General features: G+C 40.1%; 1 protein-coding gene and 10 non-coding genes across 13 annotated transcripts; 1 reads left to right on the top strand and 10 right to left on the bottom strand.

Moving 5' to 3' along the window:
* Positions 1 to 207: 207 nt before the first annotated feature.
* Positions 208 to 296, bottom strand: trnay-gua (transfer RNA tyrosine (anticodon GUA)). The gene is given in 2 exon segments: positions 208 to 243; positions 260 to 296. It is a non-coding gene; the product is annotated as a tRNA-Tyr (tRNA).
* Positions 297 to 1,554: 1,258 nt separating this feature from the next.
* Positions 1,555 to 1,643, bottom strand: trnay-gua (transfer RNA tyrosine (anticodon GUA)). The gene is given in 2 exon segments: positions 1,555 to 1,590; positions 1,607 to 1,643. It is a non-coding gene; the product is annotated as a tRNA-Tyr (tRNA).
* A 784-nt stretch (positions 1,644 to 2,427) lies between these two features.
* On the bottom strand, positions 2,428 to 2,516 carry trnay-gua (transfer RNA tyrosine (anticodon GUA)). The gene is given in 2 exon segments: positions 2,428 to 2,463; positions 2,480 to 2,516. It is a non-coding gene; the product is annotated as a tRNA-Tyr (tRNA).
* A 784-nt stretch (positions 2,517 to 3,300) lies between these two features.
* Positions 3,301 to 3,389, bottom strand: trnay-gua (transfer RNA tyrosine (anticodon GUA)). The gene is given in 2 exon segments: positions 3,301 to 3,336; positions 3,353 to 3,389. It is a non-coding gene; the product is annotated as a tRNA-Tyr (tRNA).
* A 784-nt stretch (positions 3,390 to 4,173) lies between these two features.
* Positions 4,174 to 4,262, bottom strand: trnay-gua (transfer RNA tyrosine (anticodon GUA)). The gene is given in 2 exon segments: positions 4,174 to 4,209; positions 4,226 to 4,262. It is a non-coding gene; the product is annotated as a tRNA-Tyr (tRNA).
* Positions 4,263 to 5,046: 784 nt separating this feature from the next.
* Positions 5,047 to 5,135, bottom strand: trnay-gua (transfer RNA tyrosine (anticodon GUA)). Its single transcript is given in 2 exon segments — positions 5,047 to 5,082; positions 5,099 to 5,135. It is a non-coding gene; the product is annotated as a tRNA-Tyr (tRNA).
* Positions 5,136 to 5,919: 784 nt separating this feature from the next.
* Positions 5,920 to 6,008, bottom strand: trnay-gua (transfer RNA tyrosine (anticodon GUA)). The gene is given in 2 exon segments: positions 5,920 to 5,955; positions 5,972 to 6,008. It is a non-coding gene; the product is annotated as a tRNA-Tyr (tRNA).
* A 784-nt stretch (positions 6,009 to 6,792) lies between these two features.
* trnay-gua (transfer RNA tyrosine (anticodon GUA)) lies at positions 6,793 to 6,881 on the bottom strand. Its single transcript is given in 2 exon segments — positions 6,793 to 6,828; positions 6,845 to 6,881. It is a non-coding gene; the product is annotated as a tRNA-Tyr (tRNA).
* A 784-nt stretch (positions 6,882 to 7,665) lies between these two features.
* trnay-gua (transfer RNA tyrosine (anticodon GUA)) lies at positions 7,666 to 7,754 on the bottom strand. The gene is given in 2 exon segments: positions 7,666 to 7,701; positions 7,718 to 7,754. It is a non-coding gene; the product is annotated as a tRNA-Tyr (tRNA).
* A 1,286-nt stretch (positions 7,755 to 9,040) lies between these two features.
* ap2b1 (adaptor related protein complex 2 subunit beta 1) lies at positions 9,041 to 25,506 on the bottom strand. 3 transcript variants are annotated; one of them, XM_085289693.1, is made up of 22 exons: positions 25,377 to 25,506; positions 23,189 to 23,242; positions 22,967 to 23,072; positions 21,980 to 22,115; positions 21,443 to 21,688; positions 21,090 to 21,280; positions 20,718 to 20,939; positions 20,160 to 20,280; positions 19,947 to 20,042; positions 19,724 to 19,839; positions 19,388 to 19,553; positions 18,312 to 18,410; positions 17,813 to 18,072; positions 15,891 to 16,083; positions 15,051 to 15,092; positions 13,883 to 14,035; positions 13,652 to 13,797; positions 13,423 to 13,552; positions 12,960 to 13,044; positions 12,517 to 12,603; positions 11,601 to 11,755; positions 9,041 to 10,997 (listed from the first exon to the last, which is right to left on the bottom strand). In XM_085289693.1, exons 2-22 carry the CDS (start codon positions 23,223 to 23,225, stop codon positions 10,923 to 10,925), a joined length of 2,862 nt encoding a protein of 953 aa, XP_085145819.1. In that variant the 5' UTR covers positions 23,226 to 23,242; positions 25,377 to 25,506; the 3' UTR covers positions 9,041 to 10,922. The 3 variants fall into 3 exon arrangements, with proteins under 3 accessions (XP_085145819.1, XP_085145820.1, XP_085145821.1); XM_085289694.1 differs by lacking the exon at positions 15,051 to 15,092; XM_085289695.1 differs by lacking the exons at positions 9,041 to 10,997; positions 11,601 to 11,755 and adding an exon at positions 11,762 to 12,065.
* A 700-nt stretch (positions 25,507 to 26,206) lies between these two features.
* On the top strand, positions 26,207 to 26,295 carry trnay-gua (transfer RNA tyrosine (anticodon GUA)). Its single transcript is given in 2 exon segments — positions 26,207 to 26,243; positions 26,260 to 26,295. It is a non-coding gene; the product is annotated as a tRNA-Tyr (tRNA).
* Positions 26,296 to 27,207: the final 912 nt, after the last annotated feature.

The following is a 27,207-nucleotide window of genomic DNA, read 5'->3' as shown; positions in this document are numbered from 1 at the left end:
AAGGACTTGGCCCTACTTTCTGACTGAAAACTAGAGTAAAGTGGGAGGAAACATGTCTTCTTCCAACACACAGAGAAGTCTTTGCTTTTCCAACTGATCACTCAAAGGAGTACAGCTATACTATGAAATGGTATTACACGCCATTGCAATCAATTTTTTCGTTTTTAGCTGCGTTCAATCAGAACAGACAGAAGGTATTGTAAAATCTCCTCCGAGCCGGAGTTGAACCAGCGACCTAAGGATTCCTGTTCCCATACACCTACAGTCCTCCGCTCTACCAACTGAGCTATCGAAGGGATCACATGTGCAGTGTCTGGTTTGTTGGACCATCGCATACATGGGACCTAACAGAGTCTGTGTTTTGCAAGAATTCCATGTTGCAAGGACTTGAACATAACAAAACTGTATCTGTCTGACTCTACATGTTCCTTCATGCCTGAGGCACTGAACATATTTCACATCAACATGAGTATCCTTCCTTTTTCCAACTCTTGGGCTGCGTTCAGACGCAGGGGAGTACAGGGAGCAATTTTGAGAAATTGATACTAGAGCATAGGACTGTGTTTTTTTGAATGTCACTTACCTTACTGTTGGTAGATCCAACGCTGTTGGACCATGGGATTGCACCCAACTTTTTCTCTGAAAATTGTCCTAACCTGTCTGGAACATGTCTTATGTTCGCTGTGTGTTACACTGCATGGGCACCTATAGCTACTGACTTAGAACCCTTCACCTTATCAAGTCAAAGGGAGTACAGGAAGCTGTTTTGATATTTCCCATACACCTACAGTGTCCCTCAAATGTATTCTTGATTGTAGGACGGTGGGAGTTTAATGTCAGCGACCTTTAATGTAGATCAGTCTTTTTTGACCTAAGGACTTGGCCCTACTTTCTGACTGAAAACTAGAGTAAAGTGGGAGGAAACATGTCTTCTTCCAACACACAGAGAAGTCTTTGCTTTTCCAACTGATCACTCAAAGGAGTACAGCTATACTATGAAATGGTATTACACGCCATTGCAATCAATTTTTTCGTTTTTAGCTGCGTTCAATCAGAACTTTTAAGATTAGGCTTAAAACTTTCCTTTTTTCTAAAGCATATAGTTAGGGCTGGACCAGGTGACCCTGAATCCTCCCTTTGTTATGCTGCAATAGATGTAGGCTGCCGGGGGATTCCCATGATGCATTGAGTTTTTCCTTTCCAGTCACCTTTCTCACTCACTATGTATTAATAGACCTCTCTGCATTGAATCATATCTGTTATTAACCTCTGTCTCTCTTCCACAGCATGTCTTTATCCTGTCTTCCTTCTCTCACCCCAACCGGTCGCAGCAGATGGCCGCCCCTCCCTGAGCCTGGTTCTGCCGGAGGTTTCTTCCTGTTAAAAGGGAGTTTTTCCTTCCCACTGTCGCCAAAGTGCTTGCTCATAGGGGGTGATATGATTGTTGGGTTTTTCTCTGTATCTATGAAGCGCCTTGAGGCGACTTTTGTTGTGATTTGGCGCTATATAAATAAAATTGAATTGAATTGAACAGACAGAAGGTATTGTAAAATCTCCTCCGAGCCGGAGTTGAACCAGCGACCTAAGGATTCCTGTTCCCATACACCTACAGTCCTCCGCTCTACCAACTGAGCTATCGAAGGGATCACATGTACAGTGTCTGGTTTGTTGGACCATCGCATACATGGGACCTAACAGAGTCTGTGTTTTGCAAGAATTCCATGTTGCAAGGACTTGAACATAACAAAACTGTATCTGTCTGACTCTACATGTTCCTTCATGCCTGAGGCACTGAACATATTTCACATCAACATGAGTATCCTTCCTTTTTCCAACTCTTGGGCTGCGTTCAGACGCAGGGGAGTACAGGGAGCAATTTTGAGAAATTGATACTAGAGCATAGGACTGTGTTTTTCTGAATGTCACTTACCTTACTGTTGGTAGATCCAACGCTGTTGGACCATGGGATTGCACCCAACTTTTTCTCTGAAAATTGTCCTAACCTGTCTGGAACATGTCTTATGTTCGCTGTGTGTTACACTGCATGGGCACCTATAGCTACTGACTTAGAACCCTTCACCTTATCAAGTCAAAGGGAGTACAGGAAGCTGTTTTGATATTTCCCATACACCTACAGTGTCCCTCAAATGTATTCTTGATTGTAGGACGGTGGGAGTTTAATGTCAGCGACCTTTAATGTAGATCAGTCTTTTTTGACCTAAGGACTTGGCCCTACTTTCTGACTGAAAACTAGAGTAAAGTGGGAGGAAACATGTCTTCTTCCAACACACAGAGAAGTCTTTGCTTTTGCAACTGATCACTCAAAGGAGTACAGCTATACTATGAAATGGTATTACACGCCATTGCAATCAATTTTTTCGTTTTTAGCTGCGTTCAATCAGAACAGACAGAAGGTATTGTAAAATCTCCTCCGACCCGGAGTTGAACCAGCGACCTAAGGATTCCTGTTCCCATACACCTACAGTCCTCCGCTCTACCAACTGAGCTATCGAAGGGATCACATGTACAGTGTCTGGTTTGTTGGACCATCGCATACATGGGACCTAACAGAGTCTGTGTTTTGCAAGAATTCCATGTTGCAAGGACTTGAACATAACAAAACTGTATCTGTCTGACTCTACATGTTCCTTCATGCCTGAGGCACTGAACATATTTCACATCAACATGAGTATCCTTCCTTTTTCCAACTCTTGGGCTGCGTTCAGACGCAGGGGAGTACAGGGAGCAATTTTGAGAAATTGATACTAGAGCATAGGACTGTGTTTTTCTGAATGTCACTTACCTTACTGTTGGTAGATCCAACGCTGTTGGACCATGGGATTGCACCCAACTTTTTCTCTGAAAATTGTCCTAACCTGTCTGGAACATGTCTTATGTTCGCTGTGTGTTACACTGCATGGGCACCTATAGCTACTGACTTAGAACCCTTCACCTTATCAAGTCAAAGGGAGTACAGGAAGCTGTTTTGATATTTCCCATACACCTACAGTGTCCCTCAAATGTATTCTTGATTGTAGGACGGTGGGAGTTTAATGTCAGCGACCTTTAATGTAGATCAGTCTTTTTTGACCTAAGGACTTGGCCCTACTTTCTGACTGAAAACTAGAGTAAAGTGGGAGGAAACATGTCTTCTTCCAACACACAGAGAAGTCTTTGCTTTTCCAACTGATCACTCAAAGGAGTACAGCTATACTATGAAATGGTATTACACGCCATTGCAATCAATTTTTTCGTTTTTAGCTGCGTTCAATCAGAACAGACAGAAGGTATTGTAAAATCTCCTCCGAGCCGGAGTTGAACCAGCGACCTAAGGATTCCTGTTCCCATACACCTACAGTCCTCCGCTCTACCAACTGAGCTATCGAAGGGATCACATGTGCAGTGTCTGGTTTGTTGGACCATCGCATACATGGGACCTAACAGAGTCTGTGTTTTGCAAGAATTCCATGTTGCAAGGACTTGAACATAACAAAACTGTATCTGTCTGACTCTACATGTTCCTTCATGCCTGAGGCACTGAACATATTTCACATCAACATGAGTATCCTTCCTTTTTCCAACTCTTGGGCTGCGTTCAGACGCAGGGGAGTACAGGGAGCAATTTTGAGAAATTGATACTAGAGCATAGGACTGTGTTTTTTTGAATGTCACTTACCTTACTGTTGGTAGATCCAACGCTGTTGGACCATGGGATTGCACCCAACTTTTTCTCTGACAATTGTCCTAACCTGTCTGGAACATGTCTTATGTTCGCTGTGTGTTACACTGCATGGGCACCTATAGCTACTGACTTAGAACCCTTCACCTTATCAAGTCAAAGGGAGTACAGGAAGCTGTTTTGATATTTCCCATACACCTACAGTGTCCCTCAAATGTATACTTGATTGTAGGACGGTGGAAGTTTAATGTCAGCGACCTTTAATGTAGATCAGTCTTTTTTGACCTAAGGACTTGGCCCTACTTTCTGACTGAAAACTAGAGTAAAGTGGGAGGAAACATGTCTTCTTCCAACACACAGAGAAGTCTTTGCTTTTCCAACTGATCACTCAAAGGAGTACAGCTATACTATGAAATGGTATTACACGCCATTGCAATCAATTTTTTCGTTTTTAGCTGCGTTCAATCAGAACAGACAGAAGGTATTGTAAAATCTCCTCCGAGCCGGAGTTGAACCAGCGACCTAAGGATTCCTGTTCCCATACACCTACAGTCCTCCGCTCTACCAACTGAGCTATCGAAGGGATCACATGTGCAGTGTCTGGTTTGTTGGACCATCGCATACATGGGACCTAACAGAGTCTGTGTTTTGCAAGAATTCCATGTTGCAAGGACTTGAACATAACAAAACTGTATCTGTCTGACTCTACATGTTCCTTCATGCCTGAGGCACTGAACATATTTCACATCAACATGAGTATCCTTCCTTTTTCCAACTCTTGGGCTGCGTTCAGACGCAGGGGAGTACAGGGAGCAATTTTGAGAAATTGATACTAGAGCATAGGACTGTGTTTTTTTGAATGTCACTTACCTTACTGTTGGTAGATCCAACGCTGTTGGACCATGGGATTGCACCCAACTTTTTCTCTGAAAATTGTCCTAACCTGTCTGGAACATGTCTTATGTTCGCTGTGTGTTACACTGCATGGGCACCTATAGCTACTGACTTAGAACCCTTCACCTTATCAAGTCAAAGGGAGTACAGGAAGCTGTTTTGATATTTCCCATACACCTACAGTGTCCCTCAAATGTATTCTTGATTGTAGGACGGTGGGAGTTTAATGTCAGCGACCTTTAATGTAGATCAGTCTTTTTTGACCTAAGGACTTGGCCCTACTTTCTGACTGAAAACTAGAGTAAAGTGGGAGGAAACATGTCTTCTTCCAACACACAGAGAAGTCTTTGCTTTTCCAACTGATCACTCAAAGGAGTACAGCTATACTATGAAATGGTATTACACGCCATTGCAATCAATTTTTTCGTTTTTAGCTGCGTTCAATCAGAACAGACAGAAGGTATTGTAAAATCTCCTCCGAGCCGGAGTTGAACCAGCGACCTAAGGATTCCTGTTCCCATACACCTACAGTCCTCCGCTCTACCAACTGAGCTATCGAAGGGATCACATGTGCAGTGTCTGGTTTGTTGGACCATCGCATACATGGGACCTAACAGAGTCTGTGTTTTGCAAGAATTCCATGTTGCAAGGACTTGAACATAACAAAACTGTATCTGTCTGACTCTACATGTTCCTTCATGCCTGAGGCACTGAACATATTTCACATCAACATGAGTATCCTTCCTTTTTCCAACTCTTGGGCTGCGTTCAGACGCAGGGGAGTACAGGGAGCAATTTTGAAAAATTGATACTAGAGCATAGGACTGTGTTTTTTTGAATGTCACTTACCTTACTGTTGGTAGATCCAACGCTGTTGGACCATGGGATTGCACCCAACTTTTTCTCTGAAAATTGTCCTAACCTGTCTGGAACATGTCTTATGTTCGCTGTGTGTTACACTGCATGGGCACCTATAGCTACTGACTTAGAACCCTTGACCTTATCAAGTCAAAGGGAGTACAGGAAGATGTTTTGATATTTCCCATACACCTACAGTGTCCCTCAAATGTATACTTGATTGTAGGACGGTGGGAGTTTAATGTCAGCGACCTTTAATGTAGATCAGTCTTTTTTGACCTAAGGACTTGGCCCTACTTTCTGACTGAAAACTAGAGTAAAGTGGGAGGAAACATGTCTTCTTCCAACACACAGAGAAGTCTTTGCTTTTGCAACTGATCACTCAAAGGAGTACAGCTATACTATGAAATGGTATTACACGCCATTGCAATCAATTTTTTCGTTTTTAGCTGCGTTCAATCAGAACAGACAGAAGGTATTGTAAAATCTCCTCCGAGCCGGAGTTGAACCAGCGACCTAAGGATTCCTGTTCCCATACACCTACAGTCCTCCGCTCTACCAACTGAGCTATCGAAGGGATCACATGTGCAGTGTCTGGTTTGTTGGACCATCGCATACATGGGACCTAACAGAGTCTGTGTTTTGCAAGAATTCCATGTTGCAAGGACTTGAACATAACAAAACTGTATCTGTCTGACTCTACATGTTCCTTCATGCCTGAGGCACTGAACATATTTCACATCAACATGAGTATCCTTCCTTTTTCCAACTCTTGGGCTGCGTTCAGACGCAGGGGAGTACAGGGAGCAATTTTGAGAAATTGATACTAGAGCATAGGACTGTGTTTTTTTGAATGTCACTTACCTTACTGTTGGTAGATCCAACGCTGTTGGACCATGGGATTGCACCCAACTTTTTCTCTGAAAATTGTCCTAACCTGTCTGGAACATGTCTTATGTTCGCTGTGTGTTACACTGCATGGGCACCTATAGCTACTGACTTAGAACCCTGCACCTTATCAAGTCAAAGGGAGTACAGGAAGCTGTTTTGATATTTCCCATACACCTACAGTGTCCCTCAAATGTATTCTTGATTGTAGGACGGTGGGAGTTTAATGTCAGCGACCTTTAATGTAGATCAGTCTTTTTTGACCTAAGGACTTGGCCCTACTTTCTGACTGAAAACTAGAGTAAAGTGGGAGGAAACATGTCTTCTTCCAACACACAGAGAAGTCTTTGCTTTTCCAACTGATCACTCAAAGGAGTACAGCTATACTATGAAATGGTATTACACGCCATTGCAATCAATTTTTTCGTTTTTAGCTGCGTTCAATCAGAACAGACAGAAGGTATTGTAAAATCTCCTCCGAGCCGGAGTTGAACCAGCGACCTAAGGATTCCTGTTCCCATACACCTACAGTCCTCCGCTCTACCAACTGAGCTATCGAAGGGATCACATGTGCAGTGTCTGGTTTGTTGGACCATCGCATACATGGGACCTAACAGAGTCTGTGTTTTGCAAGAATTCCATGTTGCAAGGACTTGAACATAACAAAACTGTATCTGTCTGACTCTACATGTTCCTTCATGCCTGAGGCACTGAACATATTTCACATCAACATGAGTATCCTTCCTTTTTCCAACTCTTGGGCTGCGTTCAGACGCAGGGGAGTACAGGGAGCAATTTTGAGAAATTGATACTAGAGCATAGGACTGTGTTTTTTTGAATGTCACTTACCTTACTGTTGGTAGATCCAACGCTGTTGGACCATGGGATTGCACCCAACTTTTTCTCTGAAAATTGTCCTAACCTGTCTGGAACATGTCTTATGTTCGCTGTGTGTTACACTGCATGGGCACCTATAGCTACTGACTTAGAACCCTTCACCTTATCAAGTCAAAGGGAGTACAGGAAGCTGTTTTGATATTTCCCATACACCTACAGTGTCCCTCAAATGTATTCTTGATTGTAGGACGGTGGGAGTTTAATGTCAGCGACCTTTAATGTAGATCAGTCTTTTTTGACCTAAGGACTTGGCCCTACTTTCTGACTGAAAACTAGAGTAAAGTGGGAGGAAACATGTCTTCTTCCAACACACAGAGAAGTCTTTGCTTTTCCAACTGATCACTCAAAGGAGTACAGCTATACTATGAAATGGTATTACACGCCATTGCAATCAATTTTTTCGTTTTTAGCTGCGTTCAATCAGAACAGACAGAAGGTATTGTAAAATCTCCTCCGAGCCGGAGTTGAACCAGCGACCTAAGGATTCCTGTTCCCATACACCTACAGTCCTCCGCTCTACCAACTGAGCTATCGAAGGGATCACATGTGCAGTGTCTGGTTTGTTGGACCATCGCATACATGGGACCTAACAGAGTCTGTGTTTTGCAAGAATTCCATGTTGCAAGGACTTGAACATAACAAAACTGTATCTGTCTGACTCTACATGTTCCTTCATGCCTGAGGCACTGAACATATTTCACATCAACATGAGTATCCTTCCTTTTTCCAACTCTTGGGCTGCGTTCAGACGCAGGGGAGTACAGGGAGCAATTTTGAGAAATTGATACTAGAGCATAGGACTGTGTTTTTTTGAATGTCACTTACCTTACTGTTGGTAGATCCAACGCTGTTGGACCATGGGATTGCACCCAACTTTTTCTCTGAAAATTGTCCTAACCTGTCTGGAACATGTCTTATGTTCGCTGTGTGTTACACTGCATGGGCACCTATAGCTACTGACTTAGAACCCTTCACCTTATCAAGTCAAAGGGAGTACAGGAAGCTGTTTTGATATTTCCCATACACCTACAGTGTCCCTCAAATGTATACTTGATTGTAGGACGGTGGGAGTTTAATGTCAGCGACCTTTAATGTAGATCAGTCTTTTTTGACCTAAGGACTTGGCCCTACTTTCTGACTGAAAACTAGAGTAAAGTGGGAGGAAACATGTCTTCTTCCAACACACAGAGAAGTCTTTGCTTTTGCAACTGATCACTCAAAGGAGTACAGCTATACTATGAAATGGTATTACACGCCATTGCAATTAAGTTTTGTTAGGAAGCTGTTTTGATATTTCCAAGGTGAATTTAATTCAACTTTATTCCAATAGCCCCAAATCACAACAACAGTCGCGTGAAGGCGTTTTATATTGTACAGCAGATCATACAATAGGTAGAGAATCTAACAATCATATGACCCCACATGAGAAAGCAGTTTGGCAACAGTGGGAAGGAAAAACATCCTTTTAACAGGAAGGCTGAGGGAGGGGGGCTATCTGCTGCAACCGGTCATGTAGGTAAAGGTTAATAATAGTGTACTTTGGGGCAACTATTTAATTCTGGGAGACTTTTGAGTGTGATTAAGTCTCTTAGCAAGAATCCACAGCACGGTAGAGCTGCAGCCCTCTTTGCTCTCATGTTTCTGATAAACAGAAAGCCAAAGCAACTTCCTCAACACGGAGATGAAAGGTAACGAAAGGATACCCTTTATCTTCCACCTGCAGTCCTCTGTACCACTCACCCCCTTTTTCAGGTCTGCTGTGCTGCACATGACTTACAAAACACACAAATAAAAATAAAAAAACAACAACCATGCACCACCACCAAGGATTTGACGATTTATTGACACAAGATGTGGTACTGTGACAGTAACAAATCATTTACAACAAGCTTACAGCAATGACACAAACTTTTCCATTTCATAAGATGCCGTGACCGACCTCGGCCCACATTCTGTGCTGCTGGAAACATTTCTATTTGCAGGAGTGTGTTTAAGACGATGCTGTGTTTAGAAAAAAAACAAACAAATAAAAAACTAATGGGATCTACAATGAAACGTAGGTTAGGAGCAGAATTTCAGACTTTAGGAAATCCACAGCTGAAATTAAGAAAGGGTAAAATGACAGCGAGCTCATGCAGGCACATTAATGTTCTCATCTCATGTACGTCACCAACACAACTGACACACTGGGATAGGGAGAAAGCATTTTTGCTTCATTTTTATACATAGTTACTAAACATTTTCTTACTACACCATTACTGGCCTACAGTACAACTCTGGGGGTTTGGGTATATGTACTCTAATGTTCATATAGCTCACACTATGCCAACTTTATAAGGATTCTTTTGAGAGTAATAAAAATAAACTTGGCAATTCATTTTTGTAAATGTGTGGTCCTGTGAATCTGACTTGGCGGATTTCCCACAGTTTAGCATTACATGAAAATCCCCCCAAGAAAATAAAAAATAAAAACACTGGCATTCAAATGACATGTAAAGCACATCAAGGAAATGAAACTAATGCAACAATAACACCTGTGAAAAGAAAACACACAGAGGTAGATGCACAATAAATAGGAATGAAAATATAGTTGTGAAAAGTGTGGCTGCAGTAAATGGGACCGTTTCAGAAAAGAGGAGGAGGAGAAGAAAAAAAAAAATCGTGTCAAGCAAATAACCGGAAACAGAGTGGCACTGGAGTGTGAACACAAAATTGGCTGCTCTTGCTTTTGTAGTGGTTGTAAAACTTTAAGAATTTAAACCCATCAATGTCCTTTATGCCACCTGCTCATCAGAAGACTAAACAGTGTAACTTTTCCTTTGCTTATGGATTTATTTAATTTTTGAAGAGCACTTCATAAAATGTTATACTGAAGTTGTTTAATATCAGAACCAGCACAGCGAACTGCTTACGAACGCTTTAACAAGAAAAGGATAAGGTGGAGTGTCATTAAAAGGATTTAGAGCTTTGTGAAGACCGGATGGTTGTAAACGCCTCTGCCAGAAAGACCATAAATGGCATAAGGAAACAATGAAATGCCTAGATTTTGCAATTACAGGGTTGCTAACTTATCGCTAAGTTTCTCAATTAGTGTACAATGCTTCACAGTAAGGGGAGAAAAGTTGACATTTGTTTCTAAACAAATTGCACAAATTGTAAGTGATCCCACCAGATGTGGCAGAAGCAGTCAGACAGACGTTTCTGGTCTCAAAACAACAGAATACTGCTGTGACTCTGGAGGTACAACTGAAGCAAAGAAAGCGTCAAAAGTGGATCTAAATTAAAAGAAGTGCGAGCTGAACAAAGCAAGTCCCCACTCAGGACAATTTCATCATTAATCACATCTTCACAACAATAAGACGTAATGTTAAGGATGGAATGGTTTTCACTGAGATGTAAAAATAGGGGGTAGAATTAAGAGGATTTTAATGATGCTTTCAACTGCCAAAATAAAGGAAATGTCAACAGTACGCTTGATAATCACTCCCAATACCCTTTGTCTCATCTCACATTTACCCTGTTGATCACTTTGAGGAAAAACACAATCTCCAAAATTGCTTAGTATCCATCTTTTACTGTTTGGATTCTCTTGTTTTGGCAGTCAGCTGCACATACAAAAAAATAAAATAAAAAAAACAAAACAAAACAAAAAAAACACTGCGGTTTGTTGTCAGGATGAAGCAGAGTCGGCAAGTGGTGAAGTGCGTCAATTCTTCAGCACAGAATCGTACATCTGGTAGACGTACTGAGACACTTCTGGAGCCCGACACTTCAGAGAGAGCTGTGGACAAAAGGAGAGCAGAGTTATAAAGGGAGACGCACTCACTCACACATTTATAAAGATGCTCAATCACAGCTCTGTTTACACTGCTTATACTGACCAACTGAGGAATAAAGGAGTAAAACTGGAACGAGGGATGTTATTGACAGTGCTTTTCCCATTTTACTTTGAGGATTTGTGCTATGTACAAGGAAGGTCAGGATGTGGGTCAGGATCTTGTACGAATATTGTAGCGTGCTTCCCCTACTGAAGGGTAGTGCTGTGTAATTGTATTCCCTTACCATTTTATTACAGCATTCTCACTTTTTGTCCACAACTGAAATGATCAGCTCATTAACACAAATAACTGGTAATTATTTGAAAATCATTAGCTGCTTTTCGAGTAGTATAAGTTAAAATAAATAAATAAATACTGGTTATTTTCTGGATTCACTATATTCTATACCATGACTTACTGATTTTCACTGTATTTATAGTTACTTTGAACTTTTAACTGGTGGTCAGCTAAAACAAGAAAATCTTTGTAAGCGAAGGTGAAACTTTCCTCATTACTTTTTAAAACCCAGAACAGCGCGTCAAAATGTAAATCTTGTGATGCTATACCGTGTAGTTGGGGTTGCCAGGTTGAATGCGGAGCTCAGCCAGGATCCAGATGCCATTGGTTAGCTTCAGGGACTGGTAGAGCATGTCTTGGCCTTCTACATTTCTCTTGGCAATGGTGTAGATATTGTTATTCTGCAGCTTCCCTGAAACTGTGTCTGCAAGACCGGAAGGTTTCTCAGATTATGATTACACCTCACTCACATTTCAGAAGCCACATAAAAACACACACACAAGAGGGTGCTATCACTACTGGAACCATAATCACTTTAAGGAACTCACACTAATGTATGCATGGGCTAATACAAAGTCCACTACTGGCAAAGGGTAAACTAGGTTTGTGAGGATTTTAATCAACTTCAACCTTTAGATGTCAGTAAAGCTGGACAGATATTCTGAAAGTAGTACTGCTTTGGTCAACTTTTAGCTATCAGAATGCTAGGATTATAGTGGCAAAAATATTGTGAACTTTTTTAAAGGAAAGGAGATGTTCAGCATTGGTTAAAAAGAAAGAGTATCCAAAGATAAGCATGCGGGTGGAGAAAGAAAACAGAGAGAAATAAGGCTTTTTGGATAAGTTGGAGTATTTTTGATGTCTTAAAAATAACAGAGGTTTTTAAACACTGAGCTGAGAATGTGTTAATCAGTCATCTATATATTTAATGCAACCACGCTGATGATATGGTTAGCTTAAATTGTATTCAATCATTGAAACAAAGAAAAACTACTTCAAAAATGCATCATTGTGCCATTTGCCATATTTTGCACGAGTAAAAGCATTGTCTAATATTTTGATATGTTAGAGAAACTACCAAATAAAGAAGTATAGAGCCAAGTTATGAGGACGAGAAAGAAAACAATAAACAAGCAGGTAAAAATAATTTAACATGCTCATGAGATTTTTGACAAATTTGTCTACCTGCATTAAGGTGGCAGTCCTTTATCTGATACTGTAGCTCATTCTCATTTGGGATGTCTTTCCAAGTAGCCAGGAACACCTGTCGCTCTGAAGAAGAAAAAACAAAATATCCGACAGCAGTGATGTAGAAAGTGTTGGATGTTTCAAACCACTGACATTGATAATTCAAAGCCCTTTAAATGATTTACTGTTTTGTTTGATTCTATTCAGATCTATTATTAGGGATGAAGGAATTCTTTTCATTCCATAGAAATTACACTTCACAATAAGGTAGGTTTCAGTTGCCTATAACATACTTTTACAGCCCAAAAGCAGACTGAATATACATTTCCCAAGTAACAGCAATGTTTGTCAAGCTTCAATAGCTGTGAGGAATATAATTAGCCATTTAAGGAATAGTACCACACTGTTGTTGCTGTTTTAAAAGGTTTTAAGAATTTTACCCATTTTTCCATCCTCAACAAAGAATACATTGAGAGGGATGAGTACGCTGAAGTAGAACACATCAATGCTGTTCTTTACAGCCACCTATAGGAAAGACAAGAGAACATGGTAAGTTTGACATCTTGAGTATAACAACCAATATACCAACATTTGCATTCAATCAGGTTAAAACTGTAAACTAAACATCAGTTTCTAAAATATATTTTATGAGGGCTAGCTGTTTTTCTCAGTTTCCAATTCTTGTACTGAGTGCAAACACCCTGGAATTTTCATTTTTTGCAAGACGCTGAGAAATTATTTCTGAACTAATGGCCATGTCACACTAAATAATAATAAAAAAAACCCAAACAAAACAAAACACACATTTCAGAGAGACAGAAAGAGCAAGACACCTGTCCCTGGCCAGGTCTTTAAATGTGTTCCACTGCTGATAAAATGTGTGGCCACTGTGTGCTGCTGTACCTGAAGATTATTGAGAGGGTCCATCTTCATAACTGGCCCAATGGTGTTAAGAGGCAAAGAGATCTCAATACTCTGATTGGGCATCAGTGGAGTATGAACGGGCAGAGGACTGGTGGGGATCACCCCAAAACTGCAGAAACATATATTAATATTAAAGTTAGTTTTAAAACGTTTCTGAAAGAGTGCAATAAGTAATGACATGACATTCCTGTTGAGTCAGATCACTGACCTGTTCTTGTTAAACTGGATAGCAAAGTCGGTCATGTGTTGTAGGGCTTTGTTGGTGAAAGTCATGTCCATGTACATGTGACCCTGACGGCGAGAGAATGTTCCAGAGATCTCGAGCCCTTTAGCTTTCACTGCAGGAAGCCATACCTGGTAAAAAGTACAACTGCAGTCAATAACACAGACAGTGTTTTACTTACGTTACACCTTCCAAGAAAAAGTTGCGTGAACTCACTGCTTTGGGGACTGCATAGCCTCCTGTGGTGATGGCCATGCCTGTGGAAAGCTCAAATAAGTCGTTGAGGCCACTGCTGGTGGCAGGAGGTGCAGGTGTAGGTGAAGGAGCAAAAGTGTTGGGGACTGATGACGGGATAAAATTTTGTCCCACCTGCAACAAAAATCACAACAAAAACACACACAAAACACAATCTAATAAAGTATAATTTTATGAAGTATCGCAGAAGACTTGAGAAATTTACTAAAATCTACTAAACGGGTCACACAGAAAATAAAATCTTAGACCAGAACAACGGAAGAAGCAACTGATTTGGTCTTTGTGATTATGAAGAAAAAAAACAAAAACAAGATTTCAATCACATCAAAATCACGATTAGCCAAATCAAAAAAATCAAATGTGAGATTAATTTAAAAGAGTAAAAATTTTGTTTTGCCTGTTTGAGCCCATTTGTTATAAAAAATATTATTTGAAAAAATACATTAGAAGTCCAAATTAACATCATATTAACTAAGCCTCTTACAATGTATAAAATCATACAAGAGTATAGAAAAGAGGGCATAAACAAATATATCAGTTCTGTGTATATTTTTATATGTTCAAATTGATGGAAAAAATTATGATATATTGATATATTGAAAGTGATATTGATGGAAAATATGAAAATCTACTATTTTCATAAGGTGGTTGTAATTATTGGTTGCCCAAAAAATTACAAAGGATTTAGAAAAGAGGTTTCTAGTCTATGAATGGCTCTACAACACAGTAAAATCTGTTGCGTCCTCATTACTACACAATGACCTCTTCCTTTCTTTAAAGCCTATAAATGGTGTCAGTGGCCATGTCACCACCACCCCCCCACCCCCAAAAATGACCATAAATATAATGTCTACTGCATTCCCACACTATGAATATTTAAGGAAGGTCTTAACAGGAAGTGAGAAAGAGAACTAAGTGATGTATTCATCCTGATGTCTGACAGAAGGAGAAGGCTTTCAGTTTGCCCCTGTATGCCTTTGTGTGTCCCATCAAAGACTTAAATGGGCTAAAACATTCAAAACATCCGTGTGGTCATCTTGTTGAAAAATGCGTGAGTAAGACGAGTGTGGTGGGTTAAATTCAGGAAGCATGCAGCATGCAGACGGCCAAACAGAAGGGCTTGACTTACTGCTGGACTTCCCCCAACACCTCCGCCCAGGTCTCCCCCCAGCTACAGGAGAGAGGAGAGGCCACCAAAGACAGCATCCAAACATTATCGACAGACCAAAGACACAAAGACAGAGACAGAGACTTTCTTAGCAACCATAACCCATCAAGAGGAGCCCTCACTTTCTGGGAAATATTAATCTCTGCATTGTAGGTTAGACATTAAAAAAAAAAAATCACTCTGCAAGGAGATTATGAAGAAATCCAGATATTCCGGCAGCTCGGAGAAGTGGTAATAGAAGACAAATACCTAGTAACATGTTTATGAGCCAATGTTACGGTATTAAAACATTTTAAATTTGTGTTACAGCAAGATACAGCATATGAGCATAACAGTTACTTTTTATCACAAGCGCACTTGCATGAACACATAAAACCCAGTAGAAAAGAAAATGGTGTCAGCAGGTACAAGATCTGAACAGGTCTTCTTCAACTATAACAATCCTAAGGAGGAACAAAGAAAAACTAACTTTTCATCATATACCCATTTCTTTTGGGAAAATTTCAGCTTTCCAGATGTTTTACAACTGCCTGCACAGCCTCTTTCCTCCTTAATGTGATGAAAGAGTCATTAAAATGAATGGTGATAACCACTAGGTAGCATCACGTAACCAGCACTGGTAAACTATAGAAGGATCTAATGGGAGTCAAAGCTTGAATACAGTATAAACGTCTATTATTATTCCATACAATGTGCCAAACACGTAAGACCCATTGCTGCAATGACAATTAAGTGCAATCGCTCAGTGGATCTTTACCTAAATTTAGTAAAGTAAGTGTGCATAAATATGCTCATGCTCACCAAACTGTCAAGGCCTCCTCCCAGAAGGTCCACCGCACCCATCTGCATGGAGGAGACCTGGGGCACATTGACTGGAGGACCCAGGTCCAGGTTCAGCAGATCACCCAACAGGTCACCCTGACTGGGAATGACATGTGGCTGGTCCATGGCTGCTGCTGGCCCACCGCTCACTGGGCTTTCACCTGTGTCGATGCTGTCGTAAGGCAAAACAGTAGACTGGTAAATGAAATGTACTTGGAAACTCAAATCCTAAGAGCTCCAAAAGTATCACAGATCACTGGAAAATTATGAAAGAATGCAAAATAGTAGAATCTTTAGTTATGAAGCACGGCAACAACTTTCTTTAACCTCCTAAGGCATGCATTTTTAATTTAACTTTGATATTTGGGCATATTGGGACCCAATGAATGTAAAAACAAAAGAATTACCAGTTCTTGTTTTGTTTTTTACCTGATTTTTGTTTTTTAGAAAAATGAGAGCCACATATGAGGATATTTGTTTAAAATTTTGATAGAACAGTGGCAGTATATTGTCCTTGTAGGTGGATGTCAGTCCCTTGTAGAGCAAAATTAAGTATTTTGGTCGAAATAACCCAAAATGTGATGTCCACATATGTGGACGCCAGGTCCTAGGAAGTTAAACATTATATTTGGGGGAGGTTTTTATTGCATTTAGTAGATTTACTGGAGAGTAGACAAGAAGGCAGGTGGGCAAAGATGAGCAGTAAAGGGCCATTGGGTCCAGGCTGCTGCATGAGATTTCCATCTCACCTTGTGAGCTAAACTAGCAGCAAACAAGCACACTGCTAAAGAGGGCCTTGTGCTACAGCACTGTGTTGGAACAGAAATGTCAAATTTTTTATATCATAAAACTTGTTTCCATTATGTAAATACATTTCCTTATTAAACTGGGACAAATACAGTACATCCACTTCAACGGAAATTCATCTAAAAGTCCTCAAGTCCACAGCTTCCTGTTGTAGATTCTTCTTTCACACAAGATTTTGCCTGACTCTTCAACATCAGTGGGGCATGAGGCACTATCTTAAGAGTTGGGCAATGTCCTGTTTTCGAAACTAGTTTAAAGCATAAACTGAGCTATGATTAACAAATTGAACAGTTCTCAGCTCACATATACAACATACAATATCACATTAATAAGTATTATCCAACATTTTCTTGAAACCAAACCAAATGCTTTGAAACCAGAAGACTGCATTTTAAACTGCTGGATGAATAAGAAACTCTGTCGTTATCTTAAAAACATCAAACCACTCACACCAATTACTTTTTTTTTTTTTTTTAAGTAGCACTAATTTTAACAGTTTAGACTTTAGACTCAGCTGCTTGTTGTCAAACAGATCAATACGGGCACATTCCTGGAAATTATGAAGTGGTACAAGTACAACGATAGCCACTATAGTGTTTCTGCTTATAAACACCAGGGATCAAGCAAAATCTACTCCTCAACAATTACAGGTTGTGTAATTTTATCTCACAATTTCGACATATGACACATTTTCATGAACTGACCTTCCTGGCCAATTTGCAAATTTTCCATGCAACAGAACTGAACTGCTGAAGGGATAAATACTTCCTCTTATATATGGAAAATGGAAGCAAAGCAAAGTGCGACCAATATGAAATATCTGAATATAATCAGTTTACGCCAGTGTGATTATTAAAGTTAAGCTCCTTTCAAGAATTTCAAAAATTCAACCGTTTTATTACACTGATCTTTCAGGCCATCATGTCCAAAAAGCCATATATTAAAGTATGAGCTCTATGTATTAGTACAATGGACTAGTAGTGAAAGCAATAAAAGTTTTGCATGACAGCGTCCGGCACCCAGAACAACAGCTGGTAAAAGCAGCTGACATGACATTGTGTAGAACTGGTATGGCACTGAAAACAGTGTCTGACCTGCTGTGCTGAACAGGAAGGTGCTTCCGGTGGATTCCATGGCTTCCCTCCACAAAGGCGCTGGGGGGCTTGTGATACACAGAGGCCAGAGAACCAATGTGGCATATAAGCTCATCCAGTAGGGTGGGCTCTATTAGGTCGGTCTCCTCTGAGATTAGGGGTTTCTCTGACAACACCACCTCTTTAGCGGTTACGGGGTCAGTGGACAACAGGCGCCAATAAATGTAGCCTCTGTCACGCAGGTCAGGATTGTCAGAGTCCTGCATAGGAGGTCAACACGTTGTGCAAGTTATACTCAACATAGGCAGAAATCACATACCAGAAGATTGTGAGGACCACAGTTTCACAAGTCGTTACAAAAGTGGCAGCTAAGAAAGCTACATATCTGAGAATAATACTTTCATATATGTTAGAGAAAGAAACACTTCTCAGAGAGAGGGAAACCGAACAAGTCATCAAAATCATGCAAAGCCTCTTCAGAATAAAATATACGACTCACTTGAGTGGCCAAGCTGAGGACTTGCTGCACCAGCTCCTGAGTCTCTGATGGCTTCTTAAGGAACAGCTTGACAATGGCGGTCAACAGAGTAAGCTGGACCTGCAAGTCCGAGCACACACACACCATTGGAATATGGCTGTTTTACATGCAATGCCTTTGAAAGTCTAACCCCTCATCATAGCTGTGGTAGGTCAAAAAATATTTGAAACAGTCGATCCCCGACTACAACACTTAATGATATTTACAGAAACATAAATCAGAAAGGCCAGCTCTGTTCTGGGATGCTCTCTGGACCCAGTGGAGGTGGTGAGTGACAGGAGAATGGCGGCTAAGCTGTCATCCCTGTTGGACAACGTCTCCCACCCCATGCAGCAGACTGTGACAGCACTGAGCAGCTCCTTCAGTGGGAGACTGCGGCACCCACGGTGTGGGACGGAGAGATTTCGCAGGTCTTTCCTCCCCACTGCTGTCAGACTCCACAACAAAGACTTTAACTGAACAAACACACACATCCACACATGTGCAATAACACTAAGTGCAATAATCTTTTCTGGCATCGTTGTATTTTTACTCAGTTGTATATAGCATTCGTATTCTATTTTTATCTTATTGTATATTTTTATTCTATTTTATTCTACTGTATATAGTATATTATTTTATTCTATTCTGTACAGCTGTGTACTGTATTTATTCTTATTGTATTCTAATTTTTGCGTCATAACTTTTGCACTGTCCACTTCCTGCTGTGACAAAACAAATTTCCCACGTGTGGGACTAATAAAGGTTATCTTATCTTATCTTATCTTATAAGATTATTGAAACCTTTCTTATTTAATTCATAACAATACACAATATAATTACAAATCATAGGAACATTGTTGACATTGTTAAAAAAGTCAAAATGATAAAATACATGAAAACATTTTATTATTCTAGATAAACTGTTAAAATTCAACTCAATGTTTTTTTGTAAGCAAGACTAGCCTTTCTGAAATATGTAATGCTGCTCTCGTATATTGTATCGTAATCTGTGTATTTTATTTTACATGAGTATTTTTTTTTTTAAATAAACTTACCTGAGTGCTCTCATCATGGAAGCCCTCAAGGAAGCTCTCCAGCAACTCATCAGCGTTGTCAATCCGCTCAGCATACTCGCCAACAATCCAGATCATGGCAGCTCGAGCGTCAGGCTCATCCAAGGAATCCAGGTTCTCACAGAGTGTGGCAATGATGCTTTCATACCTAAAGAACACCATATCTCTAAAGTAAGAATCGGACTACACACTACACATCACATGAAATGACATGTACACATGTGAGCTACACAGTCCATCAATTTTTTAAAAAGGTTTATATAGAGCACTGGATAGTTACTCGATAAACACTTTTCACGCATTCAATGAGAAACCTACTTGTTGGGGTACTTGCGGAAGATGTCCCTGATGACCACAATAGCCTCCTGAACCACATAGTTGACCTTAGTCTGGATCAGGTCCAGCAGAGTGCTGACACAGCGCTCTGCCGATTGCTGAAGGGAAACAGGACAGAAACATCTGTCACCTTTACTACCAGAAAAGAGTTTTAAATTACTAATGACACATCATTATTTTAGCTCACTGGGCCCATAATTCTCACCTCAACTTTGATGGCACAGCGTCCGATGGCTCGTACAGCTTTACGCACAAAGTCCACATCTACCTCTGTGGCATACTCCTTCAATTCAGCCAAAACCTGCAAATCACAGAACAGAAGTGAATCATTTTAAAACTACTTTCTATAAATAATGTTAAAGATTTTCGAACAATTAATTGCTACAATATACTTTTAGTCTTGTTTTCTGTGAAGTACCTGGGCAATGTTAGCCTGAGAAGCCAAACGGATCATGATGTCCAGTTTCTCCAGTTTCACATAGATGGGGTCATTGTATTTGACAAAGAACACCTTGATCTCCTGCTTCAGGATCTCAGGCCTGCACAAAATCAATACATGACACATTATAGTGTGGCACCTAGTCCAAAAGAAAAATCCCAAGAAGGGATTTAATGCTTTTCAAGTAGCAGGCAACTAAGCATGTAAGTGTCAGTCATAGAGTAATATTGCCTGCTATAGCCCTTAAGCTGCTAGACAAGAAGGTTTATCCTGTGTGTGTGCTAAGGTTCAGTTCAGTGTGTACACACAAAAAATATACATTAAAAGGTGGTGAGAACAAAAATAGAAATCTGTCTTTCCCAGCTTCCAATTGCTTGTCATAAGAGTGTGTAAACAAACAAACACAGTAAAATATGAAGAAATTACAATAAGGAAATAACCAAATTTCAAAATCTATATATTAAAAATATTTTTAGAGTTAATATTAAACCCAGCAGCTCAACTTGAAACCTTTCTCTGTCCTTTCTGACAATATACCTCTTCTGGACGATGAGGTTGATGTTCCTCAGAGCCACATACTGGACCTCTGGCTCCCCGGAGAGCAAGGTGACCAGTGGGGGAGATAACTTCTTCAGCAATGTGTTGTAGTAGTCAGAATCCTTGGGCAGCAGCTCCAAGAACTTCATCAGTACCTTCACAGCTGACAGCACCACCGCTGAGTTGGCATGAGACAGCCGGGGGGTGACACGCTCACAGATGCTTTGAGGAGAAGAAGCAGAAATCTCATCATTTTCAGTGGTGTCATGTAGTGATAATGCTGGGCTTATCTCTGGTCTTAAAAGGATTTTTCTAACTCTGATTAATATCACAAATGGTGTAGTTTTAAGTAAAAGTTGACAGGACTGCTACCTTTGAGCCTCACGCTCATCCTTGGGGTTGTAGTTGGACAGGCAGTCCAGGATGAAGGTCTGTCCCCACTCTGTGCACTCGTTGAGGGCCGTCAGCAGCTTGTTGATATTCTGTGGATTGAGGTCCAACAGGTTGCTGTTGGGGTGAGACTCACTAATCTCTGATAACGCAGCAACTGCATTGGCCACAACCTAAAATGCAAGATATGAAACAATAATGATTTCAACAATAATTAACTCTATATTAACTTAATTATTCTTTAATAGTAATCCAAAGGAAACTAACAGCATTTTTAAAGCACTAACACAACTTTGGGAAAGATACAGATAGAGGTGTAAAGTACTGAGACCTACCATGGGATTGGAGTCAGCAATAAGATCTCTCAGGGAGTCCAGGAAGCCCTGGTCCTCCACCATCTGGGCATTGATGTCATGAAGTTTAGCTACACAAACAGCTGCAGTCTTCCTCACATATGGGTCCTCATCCTTCAAGCACTTTCTCAGTGGCTCACACAAGTACTCTGTGATCTTGTCCACCCGAATGCAACCCATGGTGCGGACGGCAAGAGCCCTGATCAGAGGATTGGGGTCCTCACAGTCCTAAGGAATAGGCGAAGAAAGATTTTACATAGGTACAATGGGCGTCAAAGTTAAAAAACTAACTCACTTTGTAATTTGGAGCAAATCATGAGCTTGTGTGCAAGACACATCTGAAAACTGTACAAAAATCTTAATCCCTATTGGCATGTAGGAAACCCATTGATCGATCCTGTGCAACAGCATGGACAAACTATGGTAGCAGGAAAACAATAAAAAGTATTTTTAGATTTAACTGCCTTAGTGCAGATTAGTGTAGGATGCCGTTAATCAACAGTTCATTCTCTGTCTTGCCTTGACGAAGCTGTTAACGGCCATTATAGCCATATCAGGCTGGCTCTTGGCGTAGTTCATCAAGTAGAGGTACACCAACTTCTTCAGCTCCAGGTTGTCAGTCTGCATGCAGTTGACTACATCTGGGAACAAAGAACTGAGAGCAAAGCAAATTGACTTCAAAAAGGAGTACTAGACAATGTTGCGACACTGTCATGTTCTCTCACACTAGCTGTGAATTTACTGCATGAGTAACTGTCCTGAACTCACATCAGTACAAATCGGCTTAACGGACATATCATACAACTGTAGTATGACTAATTAATGTCTGTAAAGCTTTAGCACACTGTGAAAAAACACTGTGTGCAAAGTGATCATCAATAACGATGTCTGAATAGCCTGAAAGTAATAAAAACATCCTTTCATTCACACTTTTACCTCCTGATTTCTGAGGCTACTAGTCAGATATATAAAAAGAGTGAAAATGGCCAGAGCTCCAAGTACCTTAGCAACTGCTCTCTCCTATTTTTTAATCTCTGCTACTGTGTTCTCTTAATTTGCAATGACTGATTTCCTTGACCGATGGCAATCAATAGCAAAGCAGTGAGCCCCCTGAACAATACTGAGACTTTTATTTACTATTACTCTCTTAGCAGCACTGACAGTTCCAGGAACATATCCTGGGAGTTGGCAGAGAGCAGCGGAAACAAAAGCAGAGCCGGAAACAATGACCACACATCAGTCTACTGAGGATGAGACTAATCAGCTTTCCAAAAGCAAAACTCAGAGTTAAATATCAGCAGCTGAATTACTTAGGAGAGTGAAGGACTTTAATCCAATTGTCTGTTGGTCAGTAAGCACAACACAATTTTCTTCTTGTTTAAGATATTCGGTGCCAACACATAATGCAACTGAGAAATCACAGACGCCACGTCACTTTGATTTGCTTATCTTATCACACTGTTATAGTTATAGACCTGTGTGGCGCATGTCATAAATGCAGTGTACCTGACATCTTTGCCAACAGTCATGGCAGCAATGACCTTCTTCACTGCCTCTTTCCTCTTCTCCTTCTTCTCATTGTTCAGCTCTGCCTTCAGTTCAAAGATCTCCCCTGAAAGATGAATCAGATGAAGAGTTGACGGCAGTACTGTTTATATATACACTGCCATAGATTTCCAATCTCTAACATGCCTACATGAACAAAAACAATTTCTCTATCATACTCACCTTTTTTGTTTGTTGTGAAATATTTGGAGTCCGTCATGATTGTGGTCCTTAGTTCTGTAAAAAAATAAATAGATATATACATTTAAAAAAATATTACATAATCATTCAGTGAGGCTGCCATATGACTAAGTGGCGTGGTGACAAGCCACAAAGTAGTTCAATGAAATTCAGTCATCAGGTTTGCCTCCAACATAGTACACTGCAACAGCCAGTAACCAATCTAAAAATGTTACAGGTTTCTTCTATGACAGACCAACCTGATGTGTTTAGTTTCTAAATGAATGTATGAATAACTGCCTTACAAATATACAAGGTTACACTACAAGTATGGAGAACACCCCTTTCAATAAATAACTGAGCAAAATCCGTTGTGGAAATGAAAGCTTATGAGCCCCAAGCAAAATACCAAATATTAGCTGGAGTGGTGTTAAACACAACCAGTGGACTACAGAGCACTGTAATCGCATAGTCTGGATTCATTAATATGGCTTTATTTTCAGGAATTGTAATGGAGGATCCTGGGTTTGGCACAGGTTAGGAGAACCATTTATGTCTGAATTATACACTCCCAACTGTTTTACAGAGTATATGAAGTTCTAGTAAACTCTGAAATAGGCAACTTAATTTTATCATAATGCACCACACTAGGGAAGTACAGAATGCAATTTTATTATGTTTAATTTGTTTTTGTTATTATTCATTCCCCTTTCTTCTTCTTTCAGATGATTCCTTTAGGGGTCACTACAAAGGATCATCTGCCATCCTATCCCTTGCATCCTCCTCTGTCACACCAACCCTCTGCATGCCCTCCTTCGTTAAATGCATGAATTTTATTATTTTTATTTTCTTTGCAGTCTTCCTCTTTTCCTCCTGTCTGGCAGTTTCCTATTCAACATTGTTTGTCTGGTATTTCCACTATCCCTCCTCTGCACATGTCCAAACCATCTCAGCCTTGCCTCTGTAACTTTGTCTCCAAACTACTCAACCCGTGCTGTCCCTCTGTACTCATTTCTAATCCTGTCCAGTGTGGTCTGAGCATATTGTGCTTTGACAGCTCCAGCTCGGCCTTCCATCTTTTTTGTCAGTGCCACTAGAGCATATCTCTGCCTCTCCAGGCTCTCTTTCACCTGCTCCCTTGCTTCAAGCTCAACTGCAATTTGAAACATAGTCAAGCAAAATGCCTTCTGTAGAAAGGTTTTATGGTCAGATGAGACAACGATTGAGCTATTTGACCACAGTGACAAGAGATATGTTTGGAGGAATAATGGCAGGGCTATCAAATCTAAGAACAGAGTGGCAGCTGTAAAGCACGGCGGTGGTAGATTTATTTACCAATTCTGACGAGAAGAGTGGTCAAGAATTATGGCTGTTGATCGCTAGCAAAAGCATCTGGGGAAGATACAACTTACTAAGGGACACTTAACCAAATATTAATGGGGGTTTATGTATATATTTGAATCTGTATGGATGAGAGAAAATCCAACATAATTTCAAACTTTTGCAGAGTTATTAATGATGTAAGCTCTACAATCATGCAAACCTGGAAAAGAATTCGAAGTTCGGAGCAATCATTAAAAGCACAAACATATGATATCGATGTCCATAATGACTGTATGTAAACCTATGACCACACATTTATGTATCTGTACAGCCCTAGCTAAAACATGCTATTACATTGAAGAAAACGTACTTAGCGTTACATCTTAAACAATTAAACCTTTACTTTAGCCGGCATTAGCCATTTTCTTCATCTGTATGGTGAAGAAGAACCTACTCTAATCTAACGGTGACATTAACTGCTCTGTGTTTCTGGGTGTGACGACGTTTGACCTCTCAACAAACATCAGGTTAGCTTTAATTAACCGGGAGGCACAGCACTTCCACTTAGCTAGCGTTAGCTAAATGCTAAATACATCCGCTCCCTCCTGCGATACCACAAATATTAACAACAAACTCCAAACACAGACAACTTCTAACATCAACCTGGGTTTACAGTCCGATATGACAAGATTTCGTTATGTTAAATCTGGAGTCAAAATAGAAACGTGAGCAGCGGCCCAGTTTCCAGGAGCTGCCTTTACGGTAGCTAAACGATGAGCAGCCCTGCAAAAATACAGTCGATACAAAATCACACCACAATGACAGCAAGGTTAAAAGAAGGTCCTGTATTGTATAATATCGCCCATACCTTGCTGAGTATACGTGAGAAGAGAAAAATATTCCACTGGGTGTCAGACGCAGGGTGCTCCTTCGTCTGTTTGGAGGAAGATGGAGAACCAGGATAACGATGGTGCGTTCACACTCATCGGAAACTGGACAACTTCCCTCCTGAGGTAAAGAATACCAGGATGCGTTGTTGCAGCGAACACATTTGGTTGATTTTATAACGGCTGTTAGTAGATGTTTGTATAGTTAAGATCTGCGAATATAAATGATGTATTATATAAAATGTATATGCAAATCCAGGAAACCACTAACGGCAATGACACCACACGGTTTCGAGGTCATGTGTACAAATCGGTCGGTAGGGTTTATATATTTTTTTGTAATTGGATTCACAGGCAAATATAAATCAGTGTAAACTTTAGTATTTAAAGGGGAAATTTACATTACATAATAAATGACTCTATATGACGGCACGGTTTCCTATGATCATGAATGCAACACTGGAGGGAACTCTTGGTAGGGATTTCGCCGTGTCCTCACAGCCAGGAAAAGAATTCCATAACATCAGCGTTTCACCTTCACTGTACAGTCCTGGCTTTTTCAAAGCAGTTTCAAATCAGGAGCTGCAAAGTACTCCCCTGGGTCTGAACGCAGCCCAAGAGTTGGAAAAAGGAAGGATACTCATGTTGATGTGAAATATGTTCAGTGCCTCAGGCATGAAGGAACATGTAGAATCAGACAGATACAGTTTTGTTATGTTCAAGTCCTTGAAACATGGAATTCTTGCAAAACAGACTCTGTTAGGTCCCATGTATCCGATGGTCCAACAAACCAGACACTGCACATGTGACCCCTTCGATAGCTCAGTTGGTAGAGCGGAGGACTGTAGGTGTATGGGAACAGGAATCCTTAGGTCGCTGGTTCAACTCCGGCTCCAAGGAGATTTTACAATTCCACTTAGGGCTGCCACGATTATGTCGACTATTAAAATCGTAGACGACTAATTTAATAGTCGACACGTCGTTTGAAGCTTTGTAAGATCCCAAAAGACGCAGGAATAAGTAGTAGGATTTAAGAGTGTAATAACGGACTGAAACAGAAGATGGCAGCACTACATGTTTTTTTTTCTTTTATTAGTAATATAAACATACAAACAAAATGCACCATATATTACAGATTCAGAGAATAAACATTTCTTACATATTAGCAACTTTCATATATAGTGAAAATAAAATATAAAGATGGGGTCACATAAATTAACAGATTATTAACTCACTAAATCAAAATCTTCTACAAAGGAAACAAAAAAAGCAGCCTTTTTCTTTTTAACTAAAGTCAAAGATTTAACCAACAGGTTTAGGTCGTTTTTCCAGTGAGCCAGTGTTGGTTTAATCTTAAAAAAGCGACATTTATGTATAAAATACTTACACAAGATTAATAACACATTAACACCATAATTAGCTTTCTTTTCTTTCAAAAACACTCCAAACATTATCATATTTAAGGTAAATGGGGTAATTTGAATCCCACTGGAATAAAGCCAGGTATGAAAATCCAACCAAAATATTTGTATAAAATTGCACAAAAAGAATAGATGGTCCAAATCCTCCTCTTCTGTTTCACAAAATACACAATTACCCGTTTCTATTTTGAATCTATCACTAAGGAGTCTATTTGTCGGGTAAATTTTATTCAAGATTTTAAATTGGACTTCTTTCCCTTTAGGAGGGATAGGGAAGGTGATATAATCAGTTCTTATTTTTTCAATTTCTTCCCTTTGGAAATCTTTTAATATGTAATTACGTCTAAGTAAATTTGGAGAATAAAGACTCCTTAATGAAGATCTAAGAAAC

Source organism: Mchenga conophoros, linkage group LG10 (genome assembly GCF_057382185.1).
Source record: "Mchenga conophoros isolate Kocher_MC1m ecotype Shallow Benthic linkage group LG10, M_conophoros_male_GT1.1, whole genome shotgun sequence".
Taxonomy (NCBI): Eukaryota; Metazoa; Chordata; class Actinopteri; order Cichliformes; family Cichlidae; genus Mchenga; species Mchenga conophoros.
This window is presented reverse-complemented; position numbering and strand designations above follow the sequence as displayed.